The sequence below is a fragment of the Emys orbicularis genome, chromosome 2 (genome assembly GCF_028017835.1).
Source record: "Emys orbicularis isolate rEmyOrb1 chromosome 2, rEmyOrb1.hap1, whole genome shotgun sequence".
NCBI lineage: Eukaryota > Metazoa > Chordata > Testudines > Emydidae > Emys > Emys orbicularis.
Window position 1 is genome coordinate 245,231,950 of NC_088684.1, and position 12,115 is coordinate 245,244,064.

The window sequence follows — 12,115 nt, forward strand, 5'->3', positions numbered from 1 at the left end:
CCTTTCCACACAAAGATCTTTCTTGCAGCACCATGGTCCAAAATGAAACACTCTTCAGACAAAAGCATAGCCCTCAAGAAGGGGTTTTCCTCTGCAACCACCGACACCTTCATGGACCCACTTGCATCTGACACCTGATGAAGCAGTAATTTAAGATTTAGATCAGCCCAAGCTTTCACACTCAGATCACTTTCCCCTCCCCAACTACATTAGCTATTGCTTTACTAATCCTGTATAAGTGACTTCATATAATCCGTGCGTTACTGGAAAGCTGTGACAGCTAATGAGAACTTTTTAAAAAATTGTTTAATTTCACATTACGTCCAACAGAGGGAGCTATGCTATTAGTGTTGTGATTTTTATCAGCTTCCTTTCTCACAATCTTATTAATAACTCACTTTCTACGCCACCCCTGCTTAAATACACGTTCTATGAATACCTTATATAATTAAAAATATGTGAATCATTCAAAATTGATAATTGTGGCTAATACACCTACACATGAATTATTCTTATGCAACGGGAATTAGTCATTTAAAGCCTGCTCTAGCTACTGATTCGCACGCACAACTAACGGCAGGTACAATCACTTGCAGGTGCAAAAAGGGAGGCTGGCTTAAAGCCCCTCCTTGGATCAGGGCCACAGTTTTGAACAGCATGGTTAAAAACATTTCCTAGACCAAATCCTTGGCTAGCGTAAATCATCTCCTGAGGTCCCTTCCAACCCTGAGATTCTATGATTCTATGATTATAGCTCTATTGAATTTAACTGAGCTATACTGATTTACACCAGCGGCTGCAAACTGATGGAAATAACAGGCGTCTACAGCCTAAAAACAGAGTTTAGCATACAAGGGATACTGCATGTCTGAATGTCACTGTTTCAGTATATCTAGCCACAAAAGAAATAGAAAAATTTGGTGCTTACCATGTATAGTTTAGCAATTCTCCTGTTTGTGATATCAGCTGCCTCATCATCATTATCATTATCCTCACGAAGCAGTGGCTTAGTCCCTAAAACCTGTATACCAGAAGAAAAATAACTTCACTGTAAAGGCAACATGGGTTTCTTAGTAAAGGTACTTACATAATTTTAATATCTGGTAACTCAGCAATTAGAGTGGATCATGTCTATATATTATTCTGAAGAAATATAAATCCCATCTGTTGGCTGGCTTGATTGCAAACATACAGGTGTGTTGAAGCAACTGTGCCGGATTTGCAGCAGTATGGTACATTGCTATGTGCGGTCTTTCCCACATGCCAGCTCCTTAGTTTTGGGTACGTTGGGAAGGGGATTCACTGAGAGAGCCAGGCCACAAGATAATTAAGAACCAACTTCATTTTTCACCTTCTTGGTGCTTTCTGTTTGTTTTCCTACATTCCAGTTTTGGTCATTCATGCTTTGGCATTGCCAGACCCTGAGCAGACCCTGATGTTTGGTTACTAAACAAAAGACATCCACCTCTGGGGGGTCGTGTCAGTAAAGCTAATTGAGATTTTCCCCTCAAAAATGCTTTTTTAAAATCAGAAAATGTAGATTAGTTGAAACAAAAATGTTTGTGAGAAAGGGCTAGTTTCGATGCATCTCCTGATTCAAAGAATTTTTGGAAAAAAAATTCAGAACTGTTAAAACATCCTGTTTCAACATTTTCAAAAAAAAAAAAGCTTCATTTTTCAAGTTAAAATGACTTTTCATTTCAAAATTTTAGTTAATTTGTACTTAAAAAAGGGTTAAAAATAAAAAAAGGTCAAAACTGAAACAAAATATTTTGAAATTTTCTAAAGAAAATGTTTCAATTGATCCAATCCATTTTTTAAAAACAAATTATTAGTTTGTGAAAACTTTCAAGCTTTCAATTTTCTGTCCCATTCCAGGATGGGGAAAATTTTTCTAAATCTCAAATGCTCTCATGGGATGAGAAACCCATTTCCCACACAGCTCTGTTACCTAGTTAACCACCAGTACTTTAAGTGGCCAGTTTTACACCAGGGCTAGTTTTATACTAATTTATCATTAAAACAAATTCACAGTGTTATATTAAGAGTATACATTAAGACTGAAATGTCCAAGTATTCATTGAGAGAGACAAGGCAAGTGAGGTAATGACTTATTTGACCAACTTCCGTCAGGGGAAGGTACAAGCTATCAAGCTTCACAGAACTCTTCTTTGGGTCTGGGATTGTTGTAGCCATGCTGGTCCCAGGATATGAGAGAGACAAGGCGGGTGAGGTAATGACTTTTACGGGACCAATTTCTGTTGGTGGAAGGTACAAGCTTTGGAAGGTCCTCAGACCTGAAGAAGAGCTTTGTGAAGCTTGAAAGCTTGTACCTCCCCTGACAGAAGTGGATCCAATAAAAGATATTACCTCACCTACCTTGTCTCTCCCATATCCTGGGACCAACATGGCTACAACAACACTACAGGTATTAACTGGCTTTTTGACTGATTGTCAGATCCTCCTTCCTAACAACCCTAATTTTAATAAGATGTTTCCTTTTTGATTCACATATGGCCAAATCCAGCAAGCCTTACTCAGGCAAATAATTTCAATGGGATTACTCTCATGAGTAAGGGCACCAGGATATGGCTTAATATCTGATAGTGAACTGTTAAAATCAAATGTCAGTAAAAACTTTTCTGTTGACAGTAGATTTGCATAGAGCCATGCTAAAACACTGTAAATATTTGATTACAGGGATGCGGCACAAAGCACACAGTTGCGAAGAGTTCAGAGGAAAAATACCATAAATATTTACTAAAAATCATCAGCCATCTGTATGATTTTCTGCCTTGGCAATATCATGTAAGCTGGATGTGATTGTTCTAGGTTAACCTCAAGTAGTTCACTTCTAACTGGATAAAAACCAAGAAAACAATACTCTTAGCCTTTAAGAGAGACGTTCCCATTAGCTTTTCAATGGCTAATAGTGTTCACTGTATGAATTTACAATGGCTACAGAGTTAATGATATTTAAGGTAATTAGGAGTAAATTTTCAGATTGGTGTACAGGCCATGTAGCTGAATGACACATTATAATCAATGGGAATATATGGCAATAACTGGAAGAATTGAAAATACTCCCCATCATGCACTTTCACATTAAGTTATAGCTATTCAAGGTACGAAGCCTCAACAGGCTATGACCATTGGCTTTTTTACAGAAAAGTCAGACAACAACCTGGCAATAGGCATATTTCTTTATGTAAGCAGATATAGGATATATTTGAGGTTATGTAATATTGAAATGTCTGTGAAGATCATTCTAGAGGATGAAGTGCTCATATTAATAAAACCTTCTTCCACCCAAACTTAACAAGGAAGATTTAATTTCTTCAATCAGGGCAGATTAAGTACAATTCTGCTGCCCATTACTCATACAACAGGGATAACACCATTTCATTACCCCACACTCAATACAAACAGATTTAACTGTTTTTATTAAAGCTAATGTTAAAATTAGTTAATACACAGGTTAAGGGAAGAGTTTCTATACATCTGGGTATAATGCTTAAGTTATCCCAAAGTACTAGGTTTGGTTTAAAAGTCATAAAATACACATAATACATAATCTGCAATATCTCAAATTAAGGTTAATAAATGTAAGATACAGTTAAAATGTACCCAAATATTTGGATGCTAATATCACTCAAAAAGTTATACCAAGAGTAGCTTATGGGAAGCAAGTATAGCAATGAGTGTAGATTGTCCCTCAGTAACTGAGCATTTAGGGTAGGTTGTCCCTCAGTAATAGAAATCGGATGAAATTTAATAGTGCAAAGTGCAAGGTCATGCACTTAGGGACTAACAAGAATTTTTGCTATGAACTGGGGAGTTATCACTTGGAAGTGACAGAGGAGGAGAAAGACCTGGGTATACTGGCTGATAACAGGATGACTATAAGCCACCAACATGATGCAGCAGTGAAAAAAGCTAATGCAGTCCTAAAATGCATCAGGTGAGATCTCACCTGAAATACTGTGTGCAATTCTGGTCTTCCATGTTTAAGAAAGATGAATTCAAACTCAACAGGTGCAGAGAAGGGCTACTAGGATGATCCGAGGAATGGACCCTACCTTAGGCAAATAGAAAGGAGCATAAACACTGCCAAATTAAGTGCAAGAATGTAATAAGAAAAGCCAAAGAGGAGTTTGAAGAACAGCTAGCCAAAAACTCCCAAGGTAATAACAAAATGTTTTTAAAGTACATCAGAAGCAGGAAGCCTGCTATACAACCAGTGGGGCCCCTTGATGATCGAGATACAAAAGGAGCGCTTAAAGACGATAAAGTCATTGCGGAGAAACTAAATGGATTCTTTGCTTCAGTCTTCACGGTTGAGGATGTTAGGGAGATTCCCAAACCTGAGCCGGCTTTTGTAGGTGACAAATATGAGGAACTGTCACTGATTGAAGTGTCACTAGAGGAGGTTTTGGAATTAATTGATAAACTTAACATTAACAAGTCACCAGGACCAGATGGCATTCACCCAAGAGTTCTGAAAGAACTCAAATGTGAAGTTGCGGAACTATTAACTAAGGTTTGTAACCTGTCCTTTAAATCGGCTTCTGTACCCAGTGACTGGAAGTTAGCTAATGTAACACCAATATTTAAAAAGGGCTCTAGAGGTGATCCCGGCAATTACAGACCGGTAAGTCTAACGTCAGTACCGGGCAAATTAGTCGAAACAATAGTTAAGAATAAAATTGTCAGACACATAGGAAAACATAAACTGTTGAGCAATAGTCAACATGGTTTCTGTAAAGGGAAATCTTGTCTTACTAATCTATTAGAGTTCTTTTAAGGGGTCAACAAACATGTGGACAAGGGGGATCCAGTGGACATAGTGTACTAAGGCTACATCTACACTACGGGGCGGGGGGGTCGATTTAAGATACGCAAATTCAGCTACGCGAATAGCGTAGCTGAATTCGACGTATCGCAGCCGACTTACCCCGCTGTGAGGATGGCGGCAAAATCGACCTCCGCGGCTTCCCGTCGACGGCTCTTACTCCCACCTTTGCTGGTGGAGTAAGAGCGTCGATTTCTACCCGCCGATTCCGGTGGGTAGTGTAGACCAGGCCTTAGATTTCCAGAAAGCCTTTGACAAGGTCCCTCACCAAAGGCTCTTATGTAAATTAAGCTGTCATGGGATAAAAGGGAAGGTCCTTTCATGGATTGAGAACTGGTTAAAAGACAGGGAACAAAGGATAGGAATTAATGGTAAATTCTCAGAATGGAGAGGGGTAACTAGTGGTGTTCCCAAGGGTCAGTCCTCGGACCAATCCTATTCAACTTATTCATAAATGATCTGGAGAAAGGGGTAAACAGTGAGGTGGCAAAGTTTGCAGATGATACTAAACTGCTCAAGATAGTTAAGACCAAAGCAGACTGTGACGAACTTCAAAAAGATCTCACAAACTAAGGGTATGTCTACACCCAGCCGCTAGTTCGGCGGCTGGGAATCGAAGTTCCGGGTTCGATTTATCGCGTCTGGTCTGGACGCGATATATCGATCCCGGAAGCGCTCGCCGTCGACTGCGGTACTCCAGCTCGGCGAGAGGAGTACCGCGGAGTCGACGGGGAGCCTGCCTGCCGCGTGTGGACCGCGTCTGAACCGCGGTAAGTTCGAACTAAGGTATGTCGACTTCAGCTACGTTATTCACGTAGCTGAAGTTGCGTACCTTAGTTCGAATTTGGGGGTTAGTGTAGACCAGGCCTTAGTGATTGGGCAACAAAATGGCAAATGAAATTTAATGTGGATAAATGTAAAGTAATGCACATTGGAAAAAATAACCCCAACTATACATACAATATGATGAGGGCTAATTTAGCTACAACAAGTCAGGAAAAAGATCTTGGCGTCATCGTGGATAGTTCTCTGAAGATGTCCACGCAGTGTGCAGAGGCGGTCAAAAAAGCAAACAGGATGTTAGGAATCATTAAAAAGGGTATAGAGAATAAGACTGAGAATATATTATTGCCCTTATATAAATCGATGGTACGCCCACATCTCGAATACTGCGTACAGATGTGGTCTCCTCATCTCAAAAAAGATATACTGGCACTAGAAAAGGTTCAGAAAAGGGCAACTAAAATGATTAAGGGTTTGGAACGGGTCCCATATGAGAAGAGGTTAAAGAGTCTAGGACTCTTCAGCTTGGAAAAGAGGAGACTAAGGGGGGATATGATAGAGGTATATAAAATCATGAGTGATGTGGACAAAGTGGATAAGGAAAAGTTATTTACTTATTCCCATAATACAAGAACTAGGGGTCACCAAATGAAATTAATAAGCAGCAGGTTTAAAACAAATACAAGGAAGTTCTTCTTCACGCACTGCGCAGTCAACTTGTGGAACTCCTTACCTGAGGAGGTTGTGAAGGCTAGGACTATAACAGCGTTTAAAAGAGAACTGGATAAATTCATGGAGGTTAAGTCCATTAATGGCTATTAGCCAGGATGGGTAAAGAATGGTGTCCCTAGCCTCTGTTTGTCAGAGGATGGAGATGAATGGCAGGAGAGAGATCACTTGATCATTGCCTGTTAGGTCCACTCCCTCTGGGGCACCTGGCATTGGCCACTGTTGGTAGACAGGATACTGGGCTAGATGGACCTTTGGTCTGACCCGGTACGGCCGTTCTTATGTTCTTATGAGAGGAGATTTAAGGAGCTTGGCTTCTTTAACCGAACCAAATGAAGGCTGAGGAGAGATATGGTTGCTCTCTATAGATATATCCAAGGGATAAACACCAGAGAGGCAGAGGAGTTATTTAACTTAAGGGTCAGTGTTGGCACAAGAACAAATGGCTATAAACTAGCCATCAACAAGTTTAGGCTTGAAATTAGATCAAAATTTCTAACCATCAGAGGAGTTAAGTTCTGGAACAGTCTTCCAAGGGAAGCATGGGGCATGGCTGCTAAAATGAACTCAAGGAATGCAAACTTGCCACAAGCTAGAATCGCAAAGGGGCATACTTGGGTGTGTGCCAGGATTTAAATAGGAAGGTGACATCTCGTCAAGATGACCTGGGGAACAGTGGAGTGCACACTGGGAAACACACAGGCTGGTCCAGGTGTGAAGTAGTGCAGTGTGGGATAGCAGAGGGAGGACTGCCTGAAGTAATATAGTCAATCCTAAATAGGGATGCATCCTCATGAACCTTCTAGTGGTATAATTTATTCCAGAATATATGTCACTTCCCACATGGATTAAAGTGGGACAAGACACCAGATAAATCGAAAGAACTTGTATGTGTGGACACCAAGCAGTGTATGCTGAAAAAACTAGTTATACCAAAAAAACCCTCTCCTATGTAGGTTAGCCCTCATTTTGTTATGGGAAGGGGAATGTTGCTAAACTGGAGAGTGTTCAGAAAAGAGCCAGAAGAATGACTAAAAGATTGGATTAAAGGATTAGAAAACATGCCTAACCCTCAGTTAGAGTCTGACTTTGTACTGAACAGGACAGTTCATATCCCTTCCAAACTTTACCTAATGTTTCCATTAGCTGTGCAAACATGCAATCCCTTTTTGAATCCTGATCAGAGTCCATGGGTGGCAGGTGAACACCTCCTTCTGGGAGGCTAGCCTGCCGGTCCCACCCCTTCCACCTGAGGCCCTGCCCCCACGGCCGGAGGAGCCCTGAGCACCCCCCCATAGCTGGAGGAGCCTGACTCTCACATCCTGCAGCCCACCTGCCCCAGACACCCCAACCTGCCAGCCGGCCTAAGACCTGGCCCCAGAGCCAGTCCACCAGCTGGCCCCCAGCACCAGGCCTAGTGCCGCCCTGGGCTACTGGCCCGACCCCCAAGCCGGCCCAAGTACTGCCCCGGGTCACCCTGGGCCCTGGCCTCAACTCCAGGCTGCCAGCTGGAGCTCAGCCCCCACTAGTTTAAGGAGATGGGGGAGGGAGGGCAGGGCCTCGGGAGCGGAACATGGGCGGGGCCACGACCTGGGTTAGGGGAGGCTTAACGTGCCCTGGCCTTTGATACCCGTTGCCCATGTCAGCGTCTGTAAATTCCTACACGGGGAAGAGAAATTTGATAATAAAGGGCTCTTCAGTCCAGCAGACAAAAGTATAACAAGATCCAGTGGCTGGAAGTTGATGTTAGACAAATTCAGCCTAAAAATAACATGCCCATTTTAACAGTGAGGTAATTAACCACTGGAACAACTTAGCAATGGTTGTGATGGATTCTCCATCACTGGCAATTTTTAAATCAAGATTGGATGTTTTTCTAAAATACATACTCTAGTTCAAACAGGAATTAATTCAGGGAAGTCATCTAGCCTGTGTTGTACAGGAGGTCAGACTAGATGATCACAGTGGTCCCTTCTTGCTTTATAATCTATGAATAAAATACATCAGTATAATGTCTTTATCTTGATTATAACTATGTCCACATTATAGATTATATTACAAAATCAACAATCACATACACACCCCCAACCAAAACAGTAATACTGATATAAAAAACATGTGGAGACCAGGCCTAAATCAACTGTTTTACTTGATCTACAATGATTAGATGAACCATATTTATGTCAGGTTCATAATATCCTGCTTCCTAACAGGGTTAATGTCTGGTGGGTGCAGGCACTGTATGACTCTGTCAACATCATCTCCTTTATTGCTTCTGGGAACTGAAAAGGGAAGAAAAAATCCTCTGCAAAGTCAGTTGAGTGGAAATCATTTAGTATAAAAGTGACAATTTTATCAATAAGATAACAAAGCCTGTACTGAATTTTGGTGTGCCAGAGATAGTAGATTAATCCAAATTTTGTTGTATTATTATATCTGCATATGGTTGGCTAGACTGCTATTCCACATAATTCTTCACCTTTTTATAGCAGTAGTCTCTGTGCTGTACATCACAAGGAAAACTAGTCATGCCACTGTGGTTTACCAGCTGCAGGGAAAAGGCTATCTCAGGCCATTGATCTTTCAGCAGAGCTACCCAATGAAGTCATTTAGGTAAATGGGGAATTTTTTTATGGCCCTGATTTACGTACATTTCCAATTTAGTAGTGAAACCTGTGATAGCTGGTCACATAGGACTTGCTTCTGTAAACTCTTACACAAGCAGTCCCACTGAAGTTTGCATTCCTATGGTTGGAATTGAAGCCCCATAATCCTTACTTAACACCACAGGTACAGTGGAATTCAATAACTCTTCAATCTTCTTGCAGTCACCTAGAAGGGAATTCTATCTCCCAGAAAACAAAAAAGGGCTGGGGGGAAAGGCCCGTATCTGGGGAGGCCCTGAACATCCTCCAGTGAATGGGGAAGAGTAGGAATCGAACACCTGCTTCCTTCTGAAGACCGTGAAGGGACCATTGGATCCAAGGAGGTGAAGTCAACCTGAAGACAAACATGTTTGTGAAGGGGCAGTTTTTGAGGTAGACAACAAGTTGGCTGTCAATGGCATCAAGCCATGACTCATGATGTGTTTGTGAACCTGAGATGCTGTTTGAGATTTTAATTGAACCCTGAATTCTCCCTGATTTCTGATGGTTTCATGTTTCTCCTCCGAAATATTTGAGGTACAACCTAAATTTGCAGCAGTGTTATCTGTCCTTGCTTAATCACCCAACCTCAGTGTGCATCTGCCAGCCTTCTGGGAAAGGTGCAAAATGCAAAAGCAAGGTTCACTCTTAAGCAAAACCAAACAAAGAGAAACTTTCTACCCTGTAGGGATACTAGGGTAATGAATCTTGGCTCAACACATCTCAGCAGAAGAGAGAGAGTCTATTTCTTGCTGTTTTAACTACAGGAGTTTCCTGCCTTGAAATGCAGGCACACATCCTAACAAAGCAGACACTGATTTAATGGGAACACAAAGATTATGGGGAGCTGAGAGTATGGCTGGAAATATTACAGTTGAAGGAGAGGACAGATAAAGAAGGAAGTGTGAATCACCTGAAACAATAGGCCAGACAAAGGTTAATTTAGGCCAATCAGCAATGACCAAACCAGTTTTGTGTCGCTGAATTTGTTTACACTAGCACCATAACAATATTTGTGTTTCCTCTTTACTGTATTATACATAATCAGTCTCTGGGGCTGAAGCTGAGCCGTTTGTTGTGGCTGTGAGCCAAAGTATCATATCTCAGAAAACTCAAATTTCCATCTTACCTACATAAGGAGATTAATTTATTGCCCAAAGAGCCAGATAAAGAAAAGAAAGTCAGATATTTACAGAAGTCAATATTGTCTCATGGGTTTGATGATATTTTACTGCTCTATGTCTTTGAAAAGAAACAGGATTAGGAGAGTATCAAAGGGGTAGCCGTGTTAGTCTGGATCTGTAAAAGCAGCAAGGAGTCCTGTGGCACCTTATAGACTAACAGACGTATAGGAGCATGAGCTTTCGTGGGTCAATACCCACTTCTTCGGATGCATGTGATCCGAAGAAGTGGGTATTCACCCACAAAAGCTCATGCTCCTATACGTCTGTTAGTCTATAAGGTGCCACAGGACTCCTTGCAGGATTAGGAGAGTTTGTTATTTTCTTGCTTAACTTGCTGACACAAGGAGATACTGCCATTTCCTAACACTATGGATTTCAAGCCCTCCCAATGTGCACAGATATCTATCATCCATTTGTGTGAATGTAAGATATACACATGCACTGGGGGTCCCTCATAGTGGATGCAGAATGATTAGTGTTGAGCTACACAATCTCTGTGTGAACTCATCAGCACTCACAGGGGGTTGTGTGTTAATCTGCTAAGTAGAGAGGAGGCTGTCACAGAGAATGTGCCTCTACAATAAAAATCCCCTCAAATCTCAATTCAATTCCAGTGCTTTGCATGGAGACAAATTCTCATTGCAATGAACCAATCCATTACAGTGAATAAAATTGCTCAGGGCTAGATTGTTCCTACCCCTAACAGGGCCACTGAGGGGAGAAAGAACTCTATCCCCTTCCCTGTGTGACCACACTAAGGCTTGCCCAGCTTACAACTCAGAGCCTGGGAGCCGAGGAGAAGTGGCTTGTCCCATGCTCTTTTGCCCCTCCTGTAGATCAGTAGGTGGGGTAAGGCAGAGCAGCCACAGCTTCACCCTGAAAAGAGATGTGGCAACTTACCTCCCCTTCTAGAGCAAAGAGGAAGCAGGTGAGGAATGGTGACCCTAAGTCACAGTTCCTTCCCTGGTAGGGTTACCATACGTCCGGTTTTTCCCGGACATGTCCGGCTTTTTGGTAATCAAACCCCAATTTGCCAAAAAGCCAAACATGTCCGGGAAAAATACCGGCCGGGCACTTCCCCTCCCGGGCTCCAGCTGCTCTGCTCCTCCCCTGACTCTTCGGCTCTGTTTAAGAGCCGAGCTGCCCGAGCGCTCCGGCTTCGGGCAGCCCCCTTGCTTCCGGACCCTGAGCCGCCGGCCGGGCACTTCCCCTCCCGGGCTCCAGCTGCTCTGCTCCGGCGGCGCAGGGTCCGGAGGCACGGGGGCTGCCCGAAGCCGGAGCGCTACCAGCTTCACGGTTTGCCGGGCAGCCTCCAGACCCTGCACCCCCGGCTGGGCGCTTCCTCTCCCGGGCTCCAGCTGCGCTGGGGAAGCGCCGGCCGGGGGCGCAGGGTCTGGAGGCTGCCCGGCAAACCGTGAAGCCGGTAGCGCTCAGGCAGCCCTTTTCACATGGCTGGGAGGGAGGAGGGGGAGTTAGGGCGATGACTTTGGGGAAGGGGCGGAGTTGGGGCGGGGTCGGGGGTGGGGAAGGGGTGGGGTCAGGGCCCGTGGGGTGTCCTCTTTTTTTATTTTTTAAATATGATAACCCTATTCCCTGGCCTCCTGGGTCAGCACAGCTACACTGGATACAGCATTCATCATCTATTTTGACCTCCGCTTACCAATAAAAAAGCAGCAGTAACTCACTCTATTTCCATGCTGCTGCCCTTTGCACACAAAACAGGGGGAACTGCTCTCCTCTGTTAATGGGCCAGACTGAGCCATTAGGCCCAGCCCAGAGTGAGGGATGGTGGGGAGTTGCATTGCCCCAGAAGAAGATCTGAAAAAGAATTGAGCCTCAGGGCCACAATTTTTGCTCTGTTGCCGCCTTGCTCTAAGGGGGCAGCCTGTAAATTACATATCCCTTTCTGGCGTGCTCTGGCC

General features: G+C 43.2%; 1 protein-coding gene across 1 annotated transcript in view; it reads right to left on the reverse strand.

The window, feature by feature from the left end:
* The window catches only part of SCIN (scinderin), a 93,897-nt gene that overhangs the window by 18,508 nt on the left and 63,274 nt on the right, over positions 1–12,115 (reverse strand). The window contains exons 5-6 of the mRNA XM_065397694.1: positions 929–1,021; positions 2–134 (exon numbers count right to left, since the gene is read on the reverse strand). Of these exons, the coding sequence (XP_065253766.1) occupies positions 2–134; positions 929–1,021 (226 nt within the window). The remainder of the gene's footprint in view (position 1; positions 135–928; positions 1,022–12,115) is intronic.